Source organism: Lineus longissimus, chromosome 19 (genome assembly GCF_910592395.1).
Source record: "Lineus longissimus chromosome 19, tnLinLong1.2, whole genome shotgun sequence".
Lineage (NCBI taxonomy): Eukaryota > Metazoa > Nemertea > Pilidiophora > Heteronemertea > Lineidae > Lineus > Lineus longissimus.
This window is the reverse complement of record NC_088326.1, coordinates 1,995,204-2,022,655: the sequence shown is the minus strand read 5'-3', so window position 1 is coordinate 2,022,655 and position 27,452 is coordinate 1,995,204. Positions and strand designations below refer to the sequence as shown.

At 42.9% G+C, this 27,452-nt stretch overlaps 4 protein-coding genes across 14 annotated transcripts; 1 reads left to right on the top strand and 3 right to left on the bottom strand.

Annotated features, from left to right (window-relative positions):
• Nucleotides 1-710: 710 nt before the first annotated feature.
• On the bottom strand, nucleotides 711-8,789 carry LOC135503202 (uncharacterized). 4 transcript variants are annotated; one of them, XM_064796659.1, is made up of 3 exons: nucleotides 8,578-8,789; nucleotides 3,208-3,311; nucleotides 711-2,917 (listed from the first exon to the last, which is right to left on the bottom strand). In XM_064796659.1, exons 2-3 carry the CDS (start codon nucleotides 3,298-3,300, stop codon nucleotides 1,046-1,048), a joined length of 1,965 nt encoding a protein of 654 aa, XP_064652729.1. In that variant the 5' UTR covers nucleotides 3,301-3,311; nucleotides 8,578-8,789; the 3' UTR covers nucleotides 711-1,045. The 4 variants fall into 4 exon arrangements, with proteins under 4 accessions (XP_064652729.1, XP_064652731.1, XP_064652728.1 ...); XM_064796661.1 differs by lacking the exon at nucleotides 8,578-8,789 and adding an exon at nucleotides 6,701-7,093; XM_064796658.1 differs by lacking the exon at nucleotides 8,578-8,789 and adding an exon at nucleotides 6,105-6,262.
• Nucleotides 8,790-10,211: 1,422 nt separating this feature from the next.
• Nucleotides 10,212-13,088, bottom strand: LOC135502875 (phospholipase A2-like). The gene is made up of 4 exons (XM_064796036.1): nucleotides 12,507-13,088; nucleotides 11,880-12,027; nucleotides 11,198-11,488; nucleotides 10,212-11,049 (listed from the first exon to the last, which is right to left on the bottom strand). Exons 1-4 carry the CDS (start codon nucleotides 12,580-12,582, stop codon nucleotides 10,785-10,787), a joined length of 780 nt encoding a protein of 259 aa, XP_064652106.1. The 5' UTR covers nucleotides 12,583-13,088; the 3' UTR covers nucleotides 10,212-10,784.
• A 965-nt stretch (nucleotides 13,089-14,053) lies between these two features.
• Nucleotides 14,054-24,275, bottom strand: LOC135502994 (uncharacterized). 8 transcript variants are annotated; one of them, XM_064796241.1, is made up of 10 exons: nucleotides 24,101-24,275; nucleotides 23,735-23,790; nucleotides 22,667-22,770; nucleotides 22,290-22,441; nucleotides 21,883-22,060; nucleotides 20,760-20,816; nucleotides 19,798-19,914; nucleotides 19,157-19,213; nucleotides 16,412-16,441; nucleotides 14,054-15,784 (listed from the first exon to the last, which is right to left on the bottom strand). In XM_064796241.1, exons 1-10 carry the CDS (start codon nucleotides 24,192-24,194, stop codon nucleotides 15,400-15,402), a joined length of 1,230 nt encoding a protein of 409 aa, XP_064652311.1. In that variant the 5' UTR covers nucleotides 24,195-24,275; the 3' UTR covers nucleotides 14,054-15,399. The 8 variants fall into 8 exon arrangements, with proteins under 8 accessions (XP_064652311.1, XP_064652312.1, XP_064652313.1 ...); XM_064796238.1 differs by lacking the exon at nucleotides 16,412-16,441 and adding an exon at nucleotides 17,556-18,069 and having other exon boundaries at nucleotides 15,671-15,784; XM_064796242.1 differs by lacking the exon at nucleotides 16,412-16,441.
• Nucleotides 24,276-24,376: 101 nt separating this feature from the next.
• LOC135503027 (enoyl-CoA hydratase domain-containing protein 3, mitochondrial-like) lies at nucleotides 24,377-27,367 on the top strand. The gene is made up of 6 exons (XM_064796289.1): nucleotides 24,377-24,432; nucleotides 24,796-24,935; nucleotides 25,097-25,232; nucleotides 25,480-25,670; nucleotides 26,019-26,128; nucleotides 26,565-27,367. Exons 1-6 carry the CDS (start codon nucleotides 24,385-24,387, stop codon nucleotides 26,840-26,842), a joined length of 903 nt encoding a protein of 300 aa, XP_064652359.1. The 5' UTR covers nucleotides 24,377-24,384; the 3' UTR covers nucleotides 26,843-27,367.
• Nucleotides 27,368-27,452: the final 85 nt, after the last annotated feature.

The following is a 27,452-nucleotide window of genomic DNA, read 5'->3' as shown; positions in this document are numbered from 1 at the left end:
TTGGCGGGCTCCGTTCACTGGCATGATAGGATATCATAGGAATCAGTAGCCATGTCTTACTTGCGACCGACATTTTCTCATTTGGTTAATTGGTAGAGTCGTATGTGCTGTGATAAATGCAATACTTAATATATCATATCAACGTTAATCAATATAAAAAAGTGTAGATTTTTGTAAATAATCCGCTGAGGTATTTTTGTCATTGTTTGTGAGGGTCTTCGCTCAGCTGAAAGGACGGCAATCGGATGATCACCTGGACTCGTATTGCGACTTTTCCGTGGAGTCTACTGTAGGTGCAGGCCCGTATGCTCATATCTGACCCGCTGGCATTACATGGACTTCTGGAGCATCTTATACGGAATATGAAACTGGTGGCGAAATACAGCGGCGGTGGACCATACTACCTTCTTGTAATTATCTTTTTCTTTACATTTAAAGTAAAGATTAAGCCCAATGCCTTTGTTAAATTATCTTTATGATAACTCCAAAACACATACATGTATCACATATCATATTTGAATATAACTTTACAAGAACTAAACAAAATAATACACGTGTTCTCCATTAATAATTCTGATTACAATGCTTGACAGCAAATGGAGTAATAGACTGGTTTCCACGCTTCTACCACAAGCAAATGTCAGCTCATTTCGTCTGCCTCGGCGGACTTAACTTCTAGGCTAGTGTGTGGTACAAAGATGGGATGAACACTGCCCAATTCGCAATCTTATATCGGGTGGTGAAACCGCCACCTTCTCCATACACGTTCCATTCGTTGAAAGCTCATCTGTGAAACAGTACGTTACTTTAAACTCTTTAAGCAAACTCATTGTCATTCAATGTCAGCGTCGGTGAGTTGTGTATTACTTTTGAAAGAGAGAGTCCGACATGAGGTTGATAATGTTCTCATGACGCTCAGCACTCATCTCAATATTTTTTTGCGCTAAGTTCAAGAAATGGTGGACACCGTTGCTAAAGATGGAACCTGCTGACCCGAACTCGCACTGTCACGTAGATGACATGACACAAAACGAGGTCAAGCAGTTCAAACCTGTTCTCTTTCTTTAAGGGACACCTTCCTACTCTTCATGTTGGTTGGTTTAGCCATTTGCACCCGGCGCCTGCCCACCAGTCCCTTGGCTACCCGACCATCGCGCTCGTGCTTGACGTACGCCAGCGGGTTGGGTTCAAACGGGTTCTTCGGCCCGCCTGGAAGATAGTCATCGGGGTTTACATTCCCAAATATCATCTTCATTTCTGCACCACGCTTTTTGATGATTTTGGGCGGTTCGTATTGGCCGCTCTCGTTTTTAACCTCGGGTCCCTGCTCTAGATCTTTCGGCCTGCGCCGCGGTATGTAGTGGTAATATGAATAAACAAACGCTCTTGACGTCCTGTTGCCAAACATCCAAGGTTCGGAGGGAAGATTTCTACTTCTGGCGACCGACAACGCTCTGATATAGGCTTCTCGGTACATGTCTATTTTGCCGCGGGGTTTACGCATGTGCTCAAGATTGTCGTCTGCTTTAAGATTATCATCCCCATCACGAGGAATCCTGATCGTCTGATTAATGTCGTCAACACTACGGACGTTGAGATCGTAATCAAAAGCACCCTCCCTGAGTTTTCGCTCCAAATCGTCCAGCAGATTTTCCCCGGAAGTTCTTCCCTTCATATTCCAATCACGAAGATCTCGCGGCGGCGAGACACTTCGAGACCTCGCGGAGTTGCGGTCTCCCTCAGGCGTCCCGATGCGCGATTCCGAACTTGACCGAATGAGCCGATACGATCCTGATGATTCCGAACTATCTCGACTCCAAGGTCGACCAATCCCGGACCCGTAACTAGTTTCCCGCGACCCCTTGATGACCTTACCGCATTTCAGGCACCGCTGGGATGGTTCACGCTCCCCGATCAAAGTTTGTGGGTTTTCCCTATCGTCCCTCTCCCCGATTAAAGCCTGTTGACTGTCCCTATCCTTCCTTCGACCCCGCCTCTCCGACCTCTTCCTGTCCCTCTCATCCCGGCGCCCTCTCCTCCGCTTCGAGCATTTCTTGCTATGGGCTTCAGTCCGGTGACACTCCGTACACGGCGCTCTCACGCGGTGATCTGCACCACAGGAGCAAAAACTCTTCTCGCTCAGAAAACTCGTAATTTTCATCATCCCTTGCGAATCCTTGGACAACTGGCTATTCGTAAATTCCTCCCCACCCGGGTTTGGGTTCATACCGTGCGAATAGCGCAAATGTGGCTCCATTTCTGACAGTTCCGAAGGCGTCCTCGCCATGCCGCTGTCCGATAATAGGGTCCGCGGATCATCCGGGTATTCGTCATCGGTCGTATCCCCAAAAGCACTGTCGGAATCATATTTATTTCTATTTTTCCTACTGCCACGTGACCTATAAGAACCCCGCTTTTTACTTCTTAAAAACTCCGGGTGGCGACGCTCGCCGTCTCTCGCGTTCTCATTTTGATTGGGTAGTCGAACATGCATTCGCTCCTTCCCATCATCCTTTTTCTCCTTCCGGCACAGGCGACCAATCAAATTCGTCTCTTTAATATTCGGTAACTTCAATTCATCTGATGACTTAGACAAATTATTGCGCAAGTTTTTATACTCATTTTCTTTATCCCTGTGTTTTGTCCTTGGATCAAAATCCACCGACTTACTTCCGATGTCCCGGCGACGATTCCGCTTTTTCCCAAAACCCGTATCGTCTTCCTGTTTGGCTTTGTCGAACAGCGCGTCATTTTTCTCCTTGATATACCGGAAGCCTGTCCTGAGATCGTCCAAGGTCATTTTCGGATCTTCACGGAATGCCTGACGGATGTAGTCCAAGGCTGGATCGCGATGATTTCCCTCGGGGTCCAGGTGGCTGCACCAGAACATTTCCCCGGACAACGGCTTCCTCTTTTTCTGAAAAGCAGGTGGAAAGGAACAGTGTAATCAATACACTCAGAATAAGGGCCATGATTGAGAGAAATTCGATGGGGATCGAAAGTTCCTGATTTACTACGTCATTTTACCCCTTATCTCGCATACCTCGCCATACAGGGTCTATTGTCTGTAGACAAAGCCCGCTCGCACCGCCTATGTATATACATGCACATCATAAACTTTAGTGGGAGTGATATTCTGTGGGTAGGACAGTCACCGCCTTTAGACCACTTTGCTAAACCTCTGGCTCATATGGCGGATGAGCGTACCTTGTGCCTGGGTGGGTCAGCATCTACTTGCAAGAGGGCCGCCACTCGTCGCTGCTCCTTCCTGACCGCGGGCATGTAGAGGGGATCGCCCATCGCCACTTCATCTGGAAACATAAAGGTCAAGGCAAATGTCAATGATTGCGATAGAATCAAAGGTCAAGGTTAATATTCTCGTTCGGCCCGGCATAGACATCGTAAAAGGCCCTTTTGTACAAGCGCCTCTCTGTCGGCTTCATCACTTCGACACAGTACTTCACTCTAATCAACTCATCAACAGTCTGATAAATTAGTTCACAGAAATAATTTATTGCCATTGGGTTCTTTTGACACCCCATACAATTTAATTCCCGCTTCATAGACCATAAATCCTTTTTCATTAAATTTCATTGACGGTATTTTTCTCTCCAGAAAGCCGTGAGACACATTCTCAATACAGATCAACGCCGTTATTTCACCAACAATATCCGATCCGGATTCAATTTTGCGCAAATGAAATTAAAAACCAATGACAACAAGCGTTGCTATGGGGAAAAGAAAGTTCATTTATTTGTCATTTATACTTAATTATCTCTTTGTTGGGTTATTGGTGTTGTGCAGCAGTTGGTGTAGTATCAGTTAAAGGAGGAATGGACAAATAACACGTAAAGGATCAGTTGATATTTTATGGAGTAAAAGCAGTACGTATGAGACATAATCGGGCGAAATGTGCGCGTGTGCGACCGCTGGAATCTGCGACTGATTCTGATGTTAATTCCAATTCGAGGGGGAAGAATTCAAACAGGTTAACGATGAAAGAAGCAGTGGGTTGCCACCTGTGATATATGTAGTCTGTTCTCGGCATATTTGTGTTAACGCTAGCAAATTCAACCCCACTCGAGCCACAGCTGCACTTACAACACAATATCACAACATGTTAGGGGCGTTTAGAAGAGTTATGATTGCAACTGAAGGCTAATTAGACCTCAGGAATCGGGGGCAAAACCTTTAGAAGTCTCTGACTATAGTTGATACGAAAATATACGAAAAAGAACTTCAAAAGTGCACAGTATAAATGTATATCATATTCATGTTTGTTATACCCTGTGTCTTGTTAAAGACCTTCCTATTTAAATGTAGAGTAATTTCAAATCTTATGTTCAAATCTTTATCGTTGCCTGAATTTTAAAATCGCGATATCTTTTCAGCTACTCCAGGAGTTGGTGCTTTTTACAAGTGTGCTATTTTCATCGGGGATCTTACCTTTAATATCACAACAAGGAAGGTGGGCCTATATAGTATTTGCAAGCTATTTTGATCTGATGGTAATATATGGTTGAATGCACCAAACAATTCATAGAAATGATTTACAATAGTCTCAACCAAACACAAAGAGTATAATCAACTAGGCATGAACCTATTGGTGATTTTGAAAGATCCTGGTATGTTCCGACGATTCCTATAATCGTTTGTTTTATGCTCAGCTGAATGGTTGTCATGTACGGCTGGCTGGGGCAAACAAGACTTACATACTTTATTTTGTGTCTTTATTAACTGATTCTTAACTAATATTTGGAAGTAGGCCTGTTCTGTGATAGGTATGAATTAAGCATTGAGAACTTTATCTGGGAACTCATGAGTGGATGGTAGCTTTTTGTCATGGTTTGTCTTGATGAGAACAATATTATCTGTGCTTCACCCCAGGGGGATTTCGAGTATTTGAGACCACAAATAGAAGAATGATCAGAGGAATGCCCCCAAGGATAAGTTTAACGATGAAAAGGGCAATTAATATGAGCACAAGCTTTTAATTGGAAAGTTACATGATACACCTTTCCAGAAATGGGGCGCTGAGTGTCCGAAATAGTGATGTCATAAGGGGAAACTAGGCCTTATGGTGGAGGGACAAAGGAGATAGTCATGGTTGACCAACACACTTGAATGCCTTTAATGACGGAAAAGGGGGAAACAGTTAGTTCCAATGCAAGCCACCAATTTCGGGAAGCATGTATAAGCGTGTACATGTATGCGTTCCGCTGGTAATCGGGTAAACCAGCGTGTAGCAGAGATCGGTTGACCATCATTTCCCCATCGTGAGACTCAGGTTTTTGATACTCCTACAAAAAATGGAATATCGAGAGGCGGAGTATATTGAAAACCACTAGCTGACTGGTGCCGGTGTAACAGTAACAAATGCCCCCCTGGAAAAAGTGTCCGGTCCTATTGTATTCTGCAATATGGTTCTATAGAGACTCTGACCGTCAATAGCTCAGAGATTGAAGCGCATAATAGAATCCTTTGTTTCCCGGGCATTCTATCCTATAGGACATTTTAAACTTCTACACCGGGATGTCATGTCCACAGTTACCGCCGTAATGCGTGAGTGAGGCCTACGAGACAAAGATTTGATAGATAAGGATAACCTTTCCTACCTCAAGCAAGGATAATCCTCCCAGAGCACCTCTCCAGCGTCTCCCCATTTTTGCACTCACAACATAATCACAAAACTCAAACCTTGATCAAATATCGGTTATTGTACGAATCAATACTTCAAATAGTACAGATCTACATCTCGTGACAACACCACCTTAGCGAAAACGACGTTTTCCGTTACCAAGGCGACCGGAAGTTGCCGATTGTTGGTATGATGAAAATAATAGCTGTTGAAGTCGTTATGATATTTTCTTCGATAATTATTAATTTTCAAGTAGCATTCCTTCATTAGAAAACTGTAAAGGATATACACTCGATCAATGGCTTTTATAAAACGGTTTGTTTTTGAATTGGAGTGTCGCCATTACAAGAGGTTGACACTGTCAAGAACAAAAGAAAACATGGCCAAGAATCGGCAAGAATCTGTAAAGACCACAGTGCCATGAGTGAAACATCTTGAAGCAAATCTGAGAAAATGACGAACTCACCCATTTCCCAGGAGGACTCCCCAGAAATGGACTGCTGTGATTGGTCCATTTCTTAACGCTCCCTCGGTGAAGCAGGATACGATTGGGTGTATCTGATTGGACGACACGACGGGAGCCCAAAAACACCCCTTGCGATAGGTTTAAATCTAATCACAGCGCCGCAGAAGCAAGTTTGGGAACGTCTGATTAGACAAAAGGCAGAAAATCCACTGCGGTTTTATTTCTCAATTAGTCCCCAGAGCGTGTTGAAAATACCTTTGGTGTAATTGAAATCTTATCTTCGTATTATTGACCTATTTGCTCATTAATGAATCGGCCTCATGTGAGCGTATACAGCTCAACTATTTAGTGATTCATGATTAAAAAATTAGGTTGAATTTGATCTGTCGCATTCCGATGTTACGTCAGTTAACCCTAATGCAAAACGAAACACGTCAGGTAACTCTTTGTTTTGCTTGGGCTGAGAACAAGAACAGAGACCAATGCAAGTCGAGAATTTGAGGAGTACACTCCGTACGCAGTCGATCGATCTGGTACCTCCTCCTAACAAAGAACTATAGAATGAAGAACCCAAAAGGGTAAATGAATATTCTCACCTCCGAAAAGTCTTGCAAAACCTCCATCCTGAGATGCTCAATGTTTGATTCAATCGGCCCCGAGATCAAAATAATCGAATGAATAAGATATCTTCTCAAAACTCCAACAAGATCTCAACAATAATGAATCAAAAAGAGTTCTCGATCATGAAAAAACACAATGTCAACTTTCTGCCGGTCATCAATTGCAAAAGGTATACTGCTCTAAAAGTAACAGTAGCCATGTATCGAAAGCAGTAACGGGTCTCGAAATCATGTCTCTGCAAGTATCACCACGTGAAAGGTACTCCGAAAGACCGAGCGACTTCGATTGTTGCATGTCCCTTGCTCAGTCGTGTAGGCCGGACAAGGGGGCAGCAGGATCCCCGGCAAGATCTAGCAGCAGGATCAAGCAGCGACACTAGTAGTCTGGTCGTCCAACTCGAACCGGCTGCAATCACCGTGCAGGGAATACGAAAGAGTGTCTACAATGCGACGTCAATGTCTGTGCTCATAGCAAAACATATCAACACCATAAAGTCCGCCCAGGAAGACTTAGCCGAAATTCAAAATTATATCCACATGGAAGGTCTCTGTCAATATTGTTCGATCTTATTACTAACCCAGGGGACATTTACTGCCAAGCTTACGAAAATATATTAGTGTTCTAAGTCAGTAAATCCTTGCGGCGATGTTGTGATAGTCACCGTAATATAACAATCATAAATTCCTAAAAGTTCGTCTTGTGAGAAAGTCTATTAAGATTGACGGTGGTGGTCGATAATGTATAGTTGAAGAGGTGATGTTAAGAGGGCGGTATTCAGCTAGCTTTTGGCTCCAGACATTTCTGTTCAAGCTCAACTACCGCAGGAGTATAGGCAGTCCAGCTACCTCTCAGCGCAAGGACTCAACATCCATTGTCATCTCTGATAGAGGGATAGTCAGTTAGTGGTTACTATGACACTGACGGACCCATACATGCCATAAGGACAGGATAGGACTGATGCTGCCTTGTCATCATTGTGAACTTTCAGCGCAGACAACATTGAACACTGGCAATTTTATTTCGCCTGGTCATACAAGGCTGTAGTCACATAGCCTTTTAGTACTTTTTACCCCGTTCGGTGACCAAAGGCCCACTTATACCCTTTCCATTTAGCAACTTGTTGGTTTCCACTTAATTGCCTACGTTTCCTTAACAGTCGTGAACTTGACCAATGAAAGGTTACTTAGCCTAACCAACTCTCCAAAGGCTGAGTGCAGTGAGTCATCATGCTTCACAAATCTATGAAATAAGCGTATTTGCTAGTCTTTTGGTTGGAGAGTGAGCACTTCATTGTCATTTGTATGTCCTCGCGTGTCCGCTTGTCTTTAGCGGATCATTCAATCGTGTTGTATGTTTTGACTTCCAGAAAGGGCCATATAAGTCATCAGGTAGCTGTGAACAGAATTTTCTCAAATACAAGTTCAAGAGGGTGGCCAGGCACCACTTTTGTTATTCCGGGGAGTGTACAAACGAAGCCACAAGTAATGGTTTTTTAAATCTACAGTCAACAGTTAAGTTGTCAAAGTTCTGAGTTATATAGTCTGATATCAACCACAGTAGAGAGATCATTATCAAACTTTAGCCCGACCCTGAAGCATTTCTGACCGGATGTACATCTGGGTGAAGTAATTAGGCACGTTAGTTGAAGAGACCTGCCAAGAGTCTCACGTCGACTGGGAGGTTCGAACCAGGAACCTCTTGACCGCTCGCCGAGAGCTGCTCCGTCCGCCGTACCGTGCGTCACCGTATTTGCGCTAGAAAACAGCCGATTTTGTCGCGGCGAACGACCTGAGAATATCATGGTTGTAAAAATCTGCGCGCCGAAGAATGAACTTGAACTCTTTTAACTTACCAACTGGGTACCGCGTTACCGTCGAAGGAATATATTTCAGGAGATCATCTGCCCTGGTCGATATTCCTCATAGCTTATGTGATCTCTGAGCAACCCTGATTGCGGGCGATCTCTCCAACTGCAAGGTTGTCTATGACTGACACTTCCCTTGCTCTCCCCCGGCCTGCCGATCTTCAGTAGGCCTAACCAGCTAATATGGGAGACACCGCTGCTATTGGCAAAGTCTACCCGTTTACGCCAGAGCAGTTCCGTTATCTACTATAATGGGAACGCGCTAAGTCTAGGAAATATGTTGTCTTCTATTCATGATCTTGATAAGCCTAGTCTGTCCAATCTACTTTTTGTACCCGATATATTGTGCCAGTACAGCCAGAGACATCGTTCCAACTCGCCGGTCACTTTTAAAAGTTTGTTTACCTAAAAGGTAGGTTTTCATAGCTTACAATTTGGACACAACACCAACACGTTTAATGTAACGTATCATCAATAGTACAACCTCCTTCTCAGGGTTTTCTGTTTCGTTTTGTTTTATATCAAGGCGCGTCTATGACTCTGCGGAGTTGACAATTTCCACAATTTTAATCGGACACGAAACTACCTAAGACATCTTTTTGAAGAAGGCACCCTGTCTACCAATTTTGGTGTCGGAAAAGACTTAAGAGTGGGAACTACTTTCACTCTAGCCATCGCCAACAACAGAAATATCTGAAGCTTTCAAATATTTTTCCATTCAACTCCATGGGACAAATTACAAAGCCCATCACACGGCCGCCCGCCTAAAAAGCCAGAATTGACATAGAATGTCAAAATATTATGTTGTCAATATAAGTTTTTCCTCCCAGAGAGACATAGGATGGCCATTTATCGGATTCATTTTCTTTCCACGTAACATGGAATAGGTCATGTCGTATCGATGCAAAATTGTGGATGATTAACTTAATTATGAATAAGATCACTGATATCTAATTTACAATTTTCATATCAAGGTCAGTGACACTTGACCATTTTGTTTGAAGAGGTTTTTTTTCATTTTTGTAGGCCATATTGTCCCCGATATATTATCATACTAATGATATATCTATGTAGCGTCCGTTCTTGTCAAGGTTTTTTCCAAAGCCGAACAATAAGCGTACCGATATCAAAACGAGGCTAATGCAATGGTCAAAACGAGGCTAACGCATAGGCCATTATAAATGAAACATACGTATACAAGTTATTATCCCCGAAACAGTCATAGTTTAGAGAAATATCATTCAACATGTACATTTAATTCAAAACAATCACAGAGACTGTCAACTGGCCAATATTCACACTTTTTATCATGTCTACTTACATTCAAAATTAATTATAATTTATTTGTAATTATTAGTACATTAGTTAGATGATTTCCAAAATTGGTGCACGAAATATCCAACTTTCTAATCGCCACCGTTTTTGTTATTGCAATAGCGTTTTTCACCTGGTCGCAAAAAGTACAGTTTACCCTGCGTTGTTCCCGATGCTCCATTTTATCAGAACGGACAAAGTAAAAAACAGATTGTCACTTCGTTCTCTTCTCGTGGTCAAGTTGACCCGCTGTCTGTCGTGATTCCTTTTGTTTATACAGAACTAAAGACGTACGCGTAGTCTGACAGTGATGTTTTGTAGTTTTTATTGATTCAAATATACAAATCTAGTTTTAGAATCAAATAAGTAATATTCTATACAATTTCTCCAGTCCTTCCTAATTGAGATGACATTTACGCCAACACTGGTATTCCATGCGTTGGGATGACTGGCAATCTAACCAATGGACGACGACCGAAAGGAACGATTTACTGCACAAGTCTTCTCAAGTGTATGGCGACCGTAACATTCCAAAGACACACAAACTCGTCTCACGGGCCCTCCATCCTTTAATGGGACACAAATGAGTCGCGACGGCTCCTTGCCGGACCTAGAATATATGACAATATTGGCCTGAACATTTTCTTAAAATCTTGACTAGTACAAATGCGTTATTCTGCCATATGAAAAAAAACACCAATAGAAACAAACAATCAAACTGTTATACATGTAATCACATGACCGATGAAGCATACGTCTTCAGTGAAGACAAAAATCACAACCAGGAATGCGTTAAGGGATCACATTAATGGCATAATAGGAACGGGGCCTGAACTTCCTGGATTTCCTCGTGTGGTTACTTCCCTTGCAGTGTGGACCCATCACCGCCGCAGACGTTCGTGCTGCCGCCCGGCGCTCTTGAGACGTTCGTGCTGCCGCCCGGCGCTCTTAAGATGTTCGTGCTGTCGCCCGGCGGTCTTCAGACGTTCGTGCTGTCGCCCGGCGGTCTTCAGACGTTCGTGCTGTCGTCCCGCGGTCATGATGGACTGAACGCCCTTGTCTCCGCCTATCTTGTGGTTGCCATGAACACGGTGGCCAGCATCTTGGATGCCATGGTTTGTTTCCTCCTGGGAGAAGATGTCAGTCCTGAAGTGGAGGAGAAGGGAAGATTATGAATGCAGGGTTCCTAGACCTATACCCTGAAGTATTTTAAGGGTATTTCAGGTGCAAATAATTGGTAAGGACTTTACGGGGACAATTTTTCCTGAAACTCTTCACATGTTCAAATACATACCATCTCTTGAGCTGCTTACACGTCTTCTTATTGTAATGTGTATAGGACGGGTTAAAGGTTGGCGAGGCCTTCTTCACGCAGGCGGCGAGAGCGGAGTCACACTGGCACAGCCGGTAGCGACACTCAGGGGACCCCGCGAGAAACTTGTAGATCCAATTGGAGTAGGAGGAAAGATCACTGCAGAGCGAACACGGGGTGTATCTATAAAATACCGTGTACACCTCGATATAATAGGCGCACGTCTTTTCTGTATGCATTTTTTCGTAGCAGTGGTCGTGGGTCTGGCAGCATCTGAAATGAAGCCACGAAACTGTATGTCATTAATTGATATTGATAGCGCAGTAGTAGTCGTTCCTCATTGCCGTAGTAAGTTCCGCAATAACGGATCACAGCAATGACAGGAATGAGCCTCGGCAGTATAAGTCAAAGGCGTGTCGCAGCCGAGCTATCCAGTCCATCGCCGGCCTCCAGTGCACTTGACAGTATAGTGCCGCGCCAGAACTATCCAGTCCGTCAGGTCTCTAGTAGCCTACATTGGGCAGAAGCCCATGCGAGAGTCCATGCCGCAGCCGAGCTATCCAGTCCGTCCTCCATCAGGTCTCTATAAACAGTGCATGACAGTAGCGGGGCGGCGGGATTGCTCCGCTGTGGCGAGACGGATGTGTAGATGAATAGAACTCACGTGTCAGTTGCATCCAGAGGGGTCCCCGACCCTCCGAGACCGCAGTAGCACCCGTACCCATTGTAGTCCCACATACTCCTGTTGGTGCTACACTGCAACATGAGGCCAAGCTGTAAGAGGTCTCGCTTCTCTCGTACTTGTGGAGCATCTAAGGTGAAAAAAAATCACAATAGTAGGAGTAAGACGGGGGAGGGACTACTGACATCTCACCACCAGTGAAATCTTGGCAGTTCAGCAACAACGCATTATTAAAGTTCGTACGCCGCTTTTAAACTGAACTGAGTCGCGACGACTCGCATTTGTCTTTTACAGCAGTGACATGTTGCCCGACGGACTGGATCCCAACACACACTGCCCTGCACAATCGCGTCGATGAGGAGCCGTCGCTACTTTCTCGATGACAGGCTACAAGCATTCCTTCTATGATTCAGTTCTGAGGTTGATGCTGTTGTCAGAGAGACGTGACCGGCGGCTCCTGCCAAAGTTTGCAATACTGAGCGTGTGCAGATTTCGCTTACGAGAGACAAGTAACCGCTGTTGAGGCGGCAGCCTTTCACGAACAACCATGGTGAGTCGTTGGGGATGTGAATGTGCCGACACGGGCTGATTCGTCAAAGATTCACCTACCTTTTGGCATCCCTACAACAGAGGTGACGTAAACTCCTAGAATGAGGGCCAACAGCGTAAGTTGAAGATTAGACATGTTGGTCCCTTTTAATTTGGTCACCAGGTTGGAGCCTCAGCCGCAAAAGATTAGGACGAAAATGATCAAATTATATAGGAAGTGCTGTCGAACAACTGTCTACAGTGTCTCTGATATGTAAGTGGGTTTGCCCTGGGAGGTGTCCAGCCACGACAGACGAACCAATGTCTTTAGCTTGCTTGCGGACAAAACCCGTTGAATTGGTTCGGAGCGGCTGTCCCTTCACTGGCAGGTGCGAGTCTCTGCGGTGTTGTGGCTAGAACGTCAAGAAATTGTCTCCGCGTTGTCCCAAAGGGTACGTCAGTGGTCTTGGCTGTGAATTTGTAAACACCGGGGACCAGGGGTCGCGATCGTGCATCAGTCACTGCACTGGTGAGAGTTATCCAGTTTGTCTGAAATCTCCTATTTATTGCATGTGTGCGTGTGAACTGACGAGGAAATCGCGTGATCGAAATATTCAGGAATTCCATCAGTCAGCTTTATGATCATGAAGACCTATTTGGTGAATGGCCAATATCACGAGTTATGGTTTCTTGATAATGAATACAACACGAGTGGAGAATAGGTCCCGTGAACGAAAAAGTCAAAGTGGTAATTATCATTTGGACCAAGGCCTACTTGGAAACTAGCCAACGGAGTTATTCAAGCGATTTGGTAACCTTTGTCGTGTGTTAGTACTATATAAGCTACATGCAGCACATAGTATTTGCAAGCCCGGTTCTTTCTCACCCGTCGTGGACAAGAACTGTCAAACAAGGCAGGAGTCGTCGCGGCCGATGTGCGGGTAGAAGGCCAACCTGGTTGCTGTCAAGTTTGTATGCTTTTTAAAGACACAGCAATAGTTTAAAGACACATCAATGGTTATTTTACCAGCGAAAGCTATCCACCCCGATGTCACATGGCAGTGGTGCTATCCAGACCAGATGTCCTACCCAGCTAAGTGCAATGAAAACTTGGCCCGCAGAATTGTCTTCCTTGTTCAGCTGTAAGCTCAGGCCACACACCGGGATGCAGTGGATTGGCCTCGTCCCACCCCATGAAGGAAGAACGAATAGGATGACAAATACACCGCCTTGGGAGTCTAACTCAGGAATGCTTATCGGCAAAAATTTACTAGGTCCAATTTTTTGGGAATCCCGCTGGAAGATCATGAAGTTCAGACCAGGATGTCAAAAACCGGAAGATAGTACTTCGTCATGCATTGTTGCATGCCTCTACAGGTCGAGCTGTCCTGGACAGTAAAATGTGCTAGACATGTTATGCCACAACAGCCCGCGTCAGAACATGTCATGATCGCGCAATCTCACACACTGGCGGCTATACCACAATCACAACCAGTCCTATGTTGAATAAACAACACAGTCAAAATCTTCGATAACCATGTCTCTGTCAATACTGGTCTCACTCCTCACGGTCGTTCCAACTCGGAAAAGGTCACACTCTCGCTCAATCAATCTAAACCGAAAAACAGTTATTTCTCAGTACTTTATTGATAATACTACAACAAATAGAGAGTAACTACATGAAAAATCTGTTGAGACAAGGCTGGTCCTAACTTGTTATAAGACTTTACTTGTATACACACACTTTTAAAGACACATTTCTTCCTAAATTTTACTTAAAAACATTGATAAACTCCTCTGATAATACAAAATAATTGAAATGTAATCAATAACAAATATGTATGAAATTGATTTAGATTTTTGTTAACAAACAACTCGAAAGATCAAGATCTTCAAAATGACAAAATTCTTATATTTTGATAAAAATCAAATTTATCAAATGCTTCATTGCAAAACCCTCTCTTACAGGGATGTCATTGTTACAGTACCAGTCACAACTGATTTTTACCCTCTGTTTTGCTTGAGGGCTATAATTGGTCTGGTGTACTGCAAAAGATTGTCCCTGCAAAGCAGAGTCCCATTACAATGAAACTGACGCCTGACAACTTAAAATAAATACATCACTTTTTTACATTTGAATCAATAACTTTGAATAAATAACTTTGTCTGAGATCCAAACTGAGAAAGGGAGAAAGTGAAAAATATTGGACGGCTGCATAATATACGATATATCACAAAATGCTAAAATGATTCTGCAGCAGGAACAAACTGCTGTGCGAGATGTTTATAAATTGGACGGAAATTTTATGTTTCGTTAACAGAAAATTACATTTTGATAATGTGATGATATATTTGATTTGCATAGTTTTCACAACTTTAACATCGGAGGTCCTATTGTCTCCATTTCATCGCAAAAACACGTCATATCATTGCTGCCTTTTCATAGGAAACAAGATCGCAAAGATGGGATCAGTGTCGCCCTCTCATGTAATACTGGAGTATTACGTCAGTGAGGTGCAACGGGACCCCTGCGGCACAATAGGACTTCCAGCGTTTAGAAATACTAATATCATACAAACACATTGACTAATTCACTAGGTTAACCCTCTGGGCTCGCCACCTGCCATGATGTCATTTTCCAGAAAATATAAGCAAACATGAAGACTCGCAGTCTCAGATCATGTTGCAACTACAGTGGAACCTCTCTAGTAGGGACACCCTCGGGACAGACAAGTGCTGTCCTTAATAGAGAGGTGTCCTGATTAGACAGGTCTAATTGAATGGAAACAACCACTTTGGGACCAAAACTAGTGTCCTTAATAGAGAGGTTGTCCTTTATAGGGAGGTGTCCGCTAAGGGAGGTTCCACTGTAGTTGAGAACCTAAAGGGTACCTGAGTTCAATAACAATAACTAGCTCACACACGTAGATAACTTTACCAAATATGATAAAAAACAAAATCTGCCATACGCCCTCTATATTTCATCAATGAACTGATCCCGCGAGTCACGCTTGACGATCTCATTATCGCTTCCCGAGTCGCCGAGACGGTTCGAGACTTTCTCCTCCGGCTGGACGATATTATGCTGCGGCGATTTGATCAAGACTTCCGCACTCCCCAGCTCATCTGCCGGGACTTCTGGCGCGGTTTCCGCGGTGAAAGTTGGATTTTCAAAATTATGTTTGTTTTTCTTGCTCTTCTTGTGTTTACGATGTTTTCGCTTCTCTTTGTCATTGGTGTGTGGTTCTTGTTCCTGATTGGTCGAGAGTGGCGGCAGTTTGCTCGTGGGCATTGTATCTTTGTAGTCGCCGGCATTGGTGTTGACGTCACCTTCAATGTGCGTGTGGAAACGATCATGCCTGAAAGAAACAAGAGCGTTAAAAATCAGCCTTTCCCTTCAGGGCTGTGTATCACATGAAACCCCCAATCCAGCTGGATCGTTTTCGTACACAAAACGATGTCCAAATCTGGTATATTTTTAGAATTTTTCATGAAATCTTCGAACTTTTCAAATGAGAACCGGTGTAACATCTGTGGTTGTTTCCCATGTGTCAGTGTTTCCAAACAATAGGCAGCTAGAGAGACCACGACTTTTCAATAGGGGGGATACACAGAAAAACTTGTCAATCTATTTTTGAGTGTTCCCAAACAATGAGGGGAAACACTCAAAAACAGAAACACTCAAAAACATTACAACGGCACTTCCCAAATCTGCCTTTGAATAGGTCAACTAATTACACCAGCAGTATCTTCATGTTTCCACTTGCAGCAGAACCGTCTTTGTCCAAATCTCTTTGGTTGGGCTACTTCAAGTTATTTTACACGCTCAACTCCCCAACTTGAACAGTTTATCCCACGACTCAACACTCCAGTAACACGTGCCCTTCACCACCCCATATCAACCACCTCCAAAACGTCTAAACCAACACCACCTAAAATGTCACAGATTCGTACTAGAAGCGGAGAAACTGGAATAAACCGCTTACTGCCAAGCTACTTTACGGCCGTCTTTGTCCCTGCAGACAAGATCAAACCAGATTTACTCGGACAGACATTGTAGCTGGCCAACCATGACATTTCTCAAATATCTCCTGGGAGACGATTTTAAAATTGAGGCAATAATTGTCCCGAGGCGATAATTGTACCACATCACCTTACTATTTAATTGTACAATTGTCCACAGGGGTGTCACACCATCAGAGGACAATAAGAAATAGTCTCACTCAGAATTATAGGAAAAAACAGCATGCAGTATCTCATTATTAGACGACAGCAAATGTAATAAAAAATCGAATTTGTTTATATGCTTCAACGTTTTTAGGTTTTCACGCGTGTTGTGACAAGTTCAGATGCAAAAAACTGCTAAAAGCCACTCAGAAAGAATTGACAAGTCAACGAAGCTCACGGTACCTTGAAACTGATACCAGAGCGTTTCATTGCGATAATAAGATGTCGCTAGTTCAAAAATCATTTGAGAAACAGCAGATATTGCGTTTTTTCTCGAAAGACCTCGAGTGGATTTAGCGGCTGTTGCATCTGAAATCCTCATGTGCAATAAAAGCAAAGACATTGAAGAATTCTTACTAATACTCTTACAGTCACAGTTTTACATTATTTGCAGAAATCTTAGGATGTGCAATTAACACTGGGTAGGCAGATACATGAAGTAATGTATAGTTCAGTAGGCACTGGAATTGGTTTGGGAGAACAGAAACTATTTTTAAGCATCAAGTTAAAAATTTCAAAAATGTCTTTACGATCCATTAAAAAGAGAGATTTGACCTTGGATTCTTCAGCTTGGCATTCAACAGACCGACTCTCTCCACCCCAACGTTCCAATGCCTCAGAACTCTAAATCTTCGGTGCTTCACCATGACAATGTTCATACAAATATCACAGGGCGTCTTGGGGTAAAACAGACAGACGAAATTCCATTGGGGAAGTCAGCATATACATATATTCAGTAGAACTTGATATGTGCAACTTTTTCAAAATGAGTCGCCTTCTTTATCTATCGTAGCGACCTCTATTCAATTTTTTAAGGCAAGGATCGATTGGGCCTAAAACTGGATGTGCACTGACAACATCTATAAGGATCACACAACTATACTGGAAAGGAAAATAAGTTACCTCCACCGCAGTTTTGCTGGTCACGGTCTCACTCAAGTCATTTTCCCGCACAGTCCCACCAGAAACCGTGCTCTCATGCCACTCTACATCTCCTTTCAAGTCTGCAGACCCGCGTAGGTCGTTGGCCTTTTGTAAGTCTGCAGACTCTGTTGACATTTGCAAGTCAGTGTTCTGCATGTCTGCAGACCCCTGCTGGACAGCAGCCTCCTGCGTGCCTTCAGCCTCTTTCAAATCTGCCGCCTCAGGCAGGGCCAAATTATCACGCAAACCAGGAGAATCTCGCAATGATTCGGGCGAGTGTTTGCCATCCTGTTTTACTTCATTCACCGTTAACGTATCAACATTTGGCGACCCCTCAGCCACGGATAAGACCTGGGGTTTCCCCGAATCTTCGTTCACTATAAGGATATCTGCTTTCGAGCCCTGGGTTTCTGGTGAGACCTGAGCACGAGAGAGTTGCCTGTCAGAGACCGGAGCTGTGAGAGTGACCCGCGGTTCGATGCCACCGTTTTCCCTGATTAATCAATAAGATGACGAAGTGACGATTAGTAGTATGTTACGGAGCGACTGGGCAGAGTAGACACCACACTAATTAGCTGCAGAAGATGTCACAGAATGCACTGTTATCAATCATCGCACAAAATCTGCAAGAACTTGTCCAGATAAAGATATTCATTACATTTTCTTCACACTAAGGAACTTCGATACAATAATCCTATATACATCATCTATACACCGCATACACTGTATGTGCCTCTGGCGAAATATTTTATGAAATGGACACTTATCCGTAAACGACATGAATGTGGCAGTGTGATCACGATGAAAGGAATAGGAATACACAAAGAGTATTAGTTAGAAACTTATTATACCTCTGTTGGTTAGAAGATTAGGCACATTTTAGATTCACTGACCTAAGACCATTTCTGAATATATATTCAAAGTTAGGAAATATGACGCCGTTCAACGTGTTCAGCTTGGATAGACAATGGTTTGGCAACACCTAGTTGTCCAATGGTCAGGAATTCATGTTCCAGCAAGGCATTTTGTAGCAATTCCATAGAAATTACTGAAGTGGTCTTAGATCAATGGTTCTAGAGTATTCAGAGTAGTAGAAATACTTTTTATTAGTTTTCGAGCAGTACCACTGTTGCTTGCAAAGGCAGGACAGTTACAACCCTGCTTCATTTTTGCACCATAACCTACGCAGTCATGTCCAAGATTACAATTTCCCCTGCTGCCCCCAGTTAGCTAGACCTTTCAGAATACTCAAAATTCTCTCACCCTATAATATTGACATTTCCTGACTTTGAGAGATTTACTACTGCCATACTAAAGCAATGGAGAACTCTCTGTTAACCCTTCCTTTCTAAGGATGCAGAAAAGACAAAACAAGAGTTAAAATCGAAAGAACGTCACCGCAAAAATTTTTGGATGGATCTCAGATGCCAATCCCACTCCAACTCCAAATAACACACCAAGAATACTAGAATTGGCAGCTTTTTTCAAACTATACTTCAGTGCCGCGAAAACTAAGTGCGTAAGGCCTACTCATTAGTCTGTAGGAGGAAACCGTCACACGGCACACATGGGGAACCTACGTTGACGCATCGAGTTGTTCTAACTCGACCACATCTGGTACATCCGGGAATCGCACCCTAAGTGACGATAAACTTTCGTTAAGATCTTGTTGACAACAGTTAGGCCGAGGTTACATAGACCTCATTCGTTCATTTCCCAGGACTCATATTCCCCTTTTGCTTTCTTTCCCCTGTGAATGGACGGCCTTGTGGCGTGCATTCACCGAGGAATGAAAGAAAAACCCGGAAAGTGACTCGTGGTAAATGAACAAATGAGGTCTGTGTAACTTCGGCCTTACTAACAAACAGCGTTAATGGACGAGTTTTTTCTAAACACATAGTATAATTCAAGAGTTATACACGTTTCGAAAATGCAAAATGGACGTTGTGAAAGATTGAATCTGGTGCCCAAAATACCCCACCAAGTGAGAATCATGAGGAGCCTGCAATTGAGTCTACCTCTTGTCAAAGACAGCCAATAAATCAAATGGTGCCTAACCATATTAATTTGCTTATCCCGCCTCGGAGGAGGAGGAATACTCCCTGGAGAACTCCTCCAGGTGTGTAGCAAACGCTAAAGTAGAAGTGAAGGAAAAAAGACCGAATTCATTGAAATCTTATTTAAACCGTGATAAATTCGTTCCACATCTGACTCAACTTACTTGTGTTTTCCGAACTTTGATTTGGCGGGCGTGTCACTGGGCGAAGGCCCCACCTTCGGACTCTTCCTCTTTTTCTCGTTCAGTTTGGCCTTGTCTGCAGCGTGCGCTTTCTTCTTGCTGGAAAACGAGAAAGACAAATAAATCAAGCTTGTCAATTTCCTGAAAGAACTCTACGCATAACAAATGAATTCGCGCCCACAAATGCTACTGGAACTTTTACACCTTATTAGAATTTGAAACTTGTTTTGACGGTTGTTTCTAAAAGGAACGCGAAACATTTTGAGCCAACTTTTGGTGTTGGAATCACAGAGTCAGATTCGGACACTGATCATATCAGAACTTCCGAATCTCTCTCAGTTGTTACAACGAATAGATCAGGATTGAAGATTTCAGCAAAATACTCGAATGAAGAGAGGACTAAAACGATGATTCCCAGGACGTAATGGAGGAATGATTTACGGAACGACGTAGAGACAAATACTGAGGTGGGTCCCAGATGGGGATGGGGGTAGGGAACTGTCAGTCCGTGGAGCTGAGGATTTCTTGGTTTCTGTGAAGTGAAAGTGAATCTGAAATACATGAATATACAGTACAGGGTGACCCGAAGAAACAACCCAGAGCTATGGCATAATGTTCCAAATGGGATATTTTATTGGATCATCCTGTAAATGGCAATAATGAGTGAAAAGGTGAAATTTAAAAGGTAGATGAAAATGTAATTGACTGTTGCATCTGGACCAAATCAGGAAAGAGCAAACCACTTGTGTCTTGAGGAATATTCTTCTTTTTTTTTTTTAAAAAAAGCTTCCAAAAATTGGAGAAAGGATTGGCACCATCAAAAAGCTAATTCAAAAGTACCACAAAATGAGTACCATGTTATGGGAGTTGATTCATTATCGATTCTCTTCGCGATTTTTCCTGTGTGGTCACATGACAGTCATGTGATAAAAACAGACCCGTACTTAGCGTGCTCCTGGTCTCGTTTTCTCTTACGTTTCTCGGACGAGCGCCTGGCCTCACTACGAGAGCAAAGACGGAAGCAAGGAGGGTTAGTAAAACAAAATAAAAGATGAAGTTATGAAAGAATGTAAATCTAAGAATGACAGTGACTAATAATTGATATGAAACGTCAGCAATGTACTCAACAGGGTTTTTGGCAGAGACCCGGACAATTTTAAAGTCAAGCAGTAGGAACTAGGAGTTTGAGTTGAAGCAACTGATTTAGCAAGGCAAAAAATGCTTAACTCTTTGCCCACTATGTTGGACTGCACCCGCACACTATGACACAGAAAGAAACCTTTATATTTTAGAAAAGCTTGTTGACGTAGAATTGTAGAATCTCTAAGATTGTATTTTAATGGAAACAGCGCACTATTGCGTAGAAAACAACCACTCACAATAACATTAATGAAGACATGTCATGACAAGAAAACAACTACCACAAAACAATATCACCGTCACAATGTGCAATGAAAAACACATCTTTTGAAAAAAAGATTGTCGATGATGCTTCACTAGCATGTTCTATCATATTCACCAGTGCTAACGCAGAGGCCCTCAAAACTAGCCACTAGCCATGAGTCCCAGCTATACGTCAACAGTGGCTGTTGTTGCTATTCATTGACAGTTAAACAATAGAGAGGAAGACAAAGAAAAATGCTAATTGAGGTTGATATGAAAAAAGCCCTTATTTTCTGCATCTTGTCGAGACTTTATGGAAGAATCTATCGGACTGATAAGGGCGTGTGATCACTATGACAACATCATTACCCGTCACTTTCAAACTTCCTTTCTAATCTTGCTTCTTCATTGTCCACCGATTTCCTGATTTGTCAAAACAGATCAGAAATACTTTAGAAAGCAGACAAACAGGTGATTAAGATGGGTTTCAGAATTATGAAATTGGCCAAAACAGCTTGAGTTTGGAGTTAAATATATCTGAAATATAAAATAATTTATGAGTTCAAATTAGTAGCATACATTCCCCATACCATAAAACTGGAACGAGCCCAAGTCTATCAGACCCAACTCCAGGCCGCTATTTCCTGCGAAAAATGAAAACACCACGCTTAACTATAAACTCACCTCCAACAGTGCAGTGCAATAGCAACGATGATGACCACCAATAGGAGGCAGCACGAGATGGGAATCAGAATCATATTGAGACGATCATCTGGCGACTTGTAATAGATCACATCACCGATTTTGACGATTTCGTAGCCGAGGGACAATTTGACCCTGGCCCGGGCAGTGGCTGTGATAGCTGAAATTACAAAGTGAAATTCAGATTGTAGGCCTAAGAATTCTATCATATTATGATCGGGAATTCATCTCCTTGAATACGTCATATCATAATAACTATAAAACAAACTTTATCTCAATCTGAGATTTGTGATACTACTACATATGTACTAAGGCCACCTCTCTATAACGGACAGCAACTCTCAGTCCCAAAGGTGTTCTTAATAGGAGGTTCTAACTGTACTACAAACCTTCGAGGATGGTTTTTGGCAGGACAAAATTTGTTGACGCAGTTGACGTGAGCTGGACGCCATCGGGATATTTGACGTGGAATGTGACGTCAAGATAAGAATTTCGTTGGATAGGGTCGCTGTTGATGAAGACATTGGCCCCGAGGAAATCACTGGAACACAATAAATATGATTTGGCATTAGATTTGGTTGTGTTTAAACTCAACCATCACATAAGCGGGGATCCAACAAAGCTCCACCTCTCTAGTATTTTACAACACAGGCATTTGGCAAGTATGTACAATCATTTTTGATCACATGCAGGTATAAATGACAAGGTGTTCCATCCAAGCTCCTGCCAATCATATACTTGCCAACAACTGCTTATGGCTACTCACATCGTTGCATTGAGACCGCACTGTGACAGGTTAGCACGGCAATAGGTATTTACCGCAGTCGCTATGGCATTCTTGAACTTATTCACAAGGCCTGTATCAGTCCACTGGAAAATATTTAACAGAAATGATAAGATGAGAATGACTAAGACTAACAAGGCATGTAAGAATACAGTGTTCTTCACTTCCCTTTCTTTTAGTTTTAGTCAGGTGGTAAAGGAGCCTCATGGCCTAGTGGTTTACACTGCTGGCCACCACGCAATAGGGCCCGGGTTCGATCCCGGGAAGAACCCATGATCGTATGTCTGGATGAACCGGCGTGGCTTTCAAGGAACTAAAATTCCTGGCTCTTCACAGTCCTTCGAATGAGACTTAAAACCGAGGTTCCTTGTATCTGGTGTCTATGCCAGGGCAAGCTAAGACCCCACCAAGTGAGAAACATGAGTAGCTTGTGTGGACTCTGTCTCTCTCGCCAAAGTCGGACCACTAGGCCAATAAACCCAATTGGCGCCTAACCGTAGTGGCACGCATGATACGCTCATCCCGCCTTGGAGGAGGATTACTCCTTGGAGAATGACCCCTCCAAGTGCAGAGCGAACGCTGAAGAAGAAGAAGAAGAAGAAGAAGAAGAAGTCAGGTGGTAAGCTTAGAATTAGACAATGTGGAAGTTGAAGTTGTCTTCAACTGGATGTTCTGGTGATGAGAAATGGTGAATTTGGTGGTGAATTTCTTGTCCCAGCATGACGCTACAATCAGATCTCACAAACCTGTATATCTGCAGAACATAACTCATTTATTATTCTATATAGCATGACTGGAGGGGAACCATAATCTCATATGGAATCCATGGCTGATTGTGCGTGATATCATTTGTGTTATTGTTTGTTGTCAATGGTAACCAGGACATATCAAATATTTAGAGCCGAGAGAAGAGTACACACATAATTACTTATTTCCCTTGGCTGAAAGCTGTTTATAGAAGAACAGTCATGCTTATAGCGCATGTACACCCAAAGAAACAACACAACGAAAAAATGTTATGTTGATTAGCTATAGAAAGGCTAATCTTACCGTACTTGGCCTGAGTTGATAGAAGGAGACTGTCACCGCTTGGGCCTGCTTTTCATCTGAAAAAAGTTGTCGTTTATTTCTAAAGATGGAGAATAAAAACAAGTCACAAGACAGAGTTGAAAATTTGAACTAATTAAAGTCAAAAAGGTGCATGGTATGCTCACAGGGGGGAGGGGGAGGGGGAGGGGCATCTGTCATAGCTTAGGATAAGGTCAATGAATAGGCATCACCTAGCTGGCCTTCACATGCTTTAGGCCGACCATGATGGTGATGAGGAGCAATAAAGTTTATTATAATGAAGTGTCTTGCCCAAGATTGCAAATGCAAGAATCCCTTATCAGATGTGAGAAACCCCATAAAACTCACCATTGTAAGTCGTTGACACTAAACCAGTAGCAAATGTGGTAGCCTGAATGAATAATATGGCACAAGGAACGATTGAATACGTGTTTAGTCGCATTTTATTGACAGAAACCTTCAAAATCAGAGAGACAACACAAAATTCATGACAAATGCATGGGAAACTGCATTTGTTTTCAGGTATCCAGCCTTTTTATAACGAGAATTTTCATTGGTTCTTCTCAGTGGGCTTTAATTTTTTAGCCAATGAGAGAAGACAATACAAAGCCAATTAGGTTACGATAAACAACATGGCTTCTTTGGGAAAAATTAGATCAGCAGTTTTGTGTTTCCACAAGGTTTTTACATATTTCTGATGTTCAAAAACAAAATCTAACTGAGTGAACTTGTCAATGAAGTGTCATTTTATCATATCTCTTATTTTCAGAGACTGTCATTTCCGGAGCAGTTAGAAAATCCGTGAAATATGTGATGCATTTTGTTCATTATTTTATAAATTATACACTGTCAGTGTCACTCACACCACAGTCACAGCTGCCACGCCGACTGCCCACCACTACAAATTGCATGCACTTGCATATAGCCCCATAGGCCTACACCAAACTATAGCATGATACTGATACCAGTGGTAACATCACACGTCCATGGGCATGGCCCTATATCAAAAGGCCTTGGCTTTATTCTTACTTTTCTATGTCCAGGTGGTTGCAGCATCCAGCAGAAGGACGTTCTCTTCTACCGCATCGCTCGCTACGCAAAGCAAAGCTGGAGAAGAAGGTCTGACCATCGTTCATGAAGAAAATGGAATCCGAACAATCACCCTCAATAACACTAAAAAAAGGTGGAGTAAACTGTCCAGCATTTAATTCTTAGTTGTGAGAAATTGGGTTTCAGTCACCAGTACTAGAGGTTGTATAATGAAGTGACCTGGGACTTGTCCTGTATTGAGTCAACTGATAGTGATTGGTCTCAATGAATATTAGTTTCTTCTCTATTATTTAGGAATGCACTATCCCTTGCTATGCTGGAGACCCTACGTAAAGACATCTCTCATGATGTTAACAATGAGAAGCTGAGGGTTATTGTCATCAAGGCGAATGGTCCTGTATTTAGCTCTGGACATGATCTGAAGGAATTGGTAGGTAGTGTTGTATTTTCAATGAAACATCACACCAGGCAACAGGTTTGCACCCCAATGCTCTTTTCTATTTAAAGTAGGCCTTTTGATAAGATTGGGTGATGCTAGCTATTTCACATCAAAACTTTTCCTAAGCCAAGTTGGGATCAAGGCTGCCCTGTCTGTAGGCCTACCGAGTGTGGGCTACCATACCTTGCCAAAACCCTGCCGGTAGAGAAAGGTTAACGAACAATATTTATCTCTTCAGACCAATGAGTACACAAAGCAGAATCATGTGGAACTGTTCTCCAAATGCTCCGAGGTGATGAAACTCGTTCAGGACGTGACGGTGCCAGTCATTGCTCAGGTCCGAGGTCTGGCTACGGCAGCAGGCTGTCAGTTGGTAGCAAGTTGTGATATCGCTGTCTGTACAGATACCACCAAGTTTGCTACTCCGGGGTAAGTCTTGTGGTCTTTGTGTTGACAGTTACCATGGTAACTCATGCTTTGATGAATAAGTTTGATGTCCTTCAGTGCTGTAATGTATAAGACCGTGGGTGAAGGATTTGCAGCAGCAGAATAAACGGAGGTAAACATGCGTATAGTATTCGTACCAACAACAACTTTATTATGGCAAGATGTACCTGATACAGTTCGAACCATATACCACAAGTGCCAAGTTTACAACTGGAATCCTTGGACTTTTTGTTAAAGAGACAGTTGGTGGTGAACTGCATGAGAAGCAGCTTTATGTGGAGAAAAGCATGTCAGATGAAAACTCAGAAATTCAAACATTGCATCTTTCAGCGTGAGCATTGGTTTATTCTGTTCTACACCAGGAGTCGCTGTGGCAAGAGCTGTGCCGAGGAAAGTAGCATTGGAGATGTTGTTTACTGGACATCCTATCAATGCAGAACGTAAGTGAAGGTTAAGAAAATTTTGACAGAAATATATGTACTTCTTCCAACTAGATGATTGTGATGGCAGACATAACTGACAGACCTGCAATGTAATGTAATGTTTATATTTATATAGTGCTAATCAGTAAAGACTGCTCAAGCGCTTACCCTGGTCTCCACAGAAATCAATCAGGGGTTTCAAGGAGCAACCAGAAGGTGCTCACTTGAACTCGACCAGCAGGGGAACTGAGCAGTGACTCGTCTGGGAGTCGAACCCACGACCTCCTGATCATGAGGCCGACTCTCTTCCACTGCGCTACCGCTGCCCCGATAAATAGTCGATAGTTGAAGTCATGAGACGTTCCACATGTCATTTGTTGAAGCTAATTTTGTAGAATTAGAGTTGAGTCTTGCACTAGCACTTATCATGACATTCTACCCATGTCTATTTCAGGAGCCCTTCTCCACGGTCTGGTAAGTAAAGTTGTCCCCGAGGAAAAACTTGAGGAAGAGACACAAAACATCGCAAAAAGAATCTGTGAAACAAGTCGTATTGTCACCGCACTCGGCAAGGCCTGTTTTTATAGCCAGATCGAACACGATAGGAATACAGCATACAAGCAGGCAGAGAACGTCATGGTATCCAACCTCGCCCTCAAGGACGGACAGGAGGGAATCAAAGCTTTTATCGAGAAGAGGAAACCCGTGTGGACACACGGTGTAGACTCCTAGGGACAAGGTTTCGAGTTAGACTTTTGATTTGTATTGATTTTGGAGAATGGTGCTAAATACTTTGATGGAAATAATGAAATGGATAACTTGAAACTTCGCTCATTTAGTTATTCCTTTGTTGTGTCGTGGTTGTCGCGATAGTGCATACTGGCAAGGTCAGTGGACAAATAGTTCTGGGACAGGGTGGCTTCCACCAGCTTCTTATAGTTCCGATGTTTTTGGCAACATGCCTCATCAGTTTCCTGGGTGGTTGATGAAAAAAGCACTGTGCACAGTGAGCTACTGTGCAATACCAGTGGACTATGTGTCTAAGAAAACAGCCTCGGGGAAATGATTTGACAAAATGTTGGTCCTCACAAACAAGTTAAAAGTTGTTGGCATGTTCTGAGAGATTTCACCGTTGAGATCATAGTAATAATTCGCACCGAAGTCATCTTTCATGAGCTGTCCAATTTAGACTTGGATGAGTTGTCATTTTTGAAGCCAACTTTGTGAACTTCCATATGACGTTGAAATAAACAGGAATCGAAGTAATTTGATAAGCGTCCTCGTAAGTCCTTTGCCAGATCAAGATTTAGAATTGGATGGGACTGACTTGGAGGGACAGTTA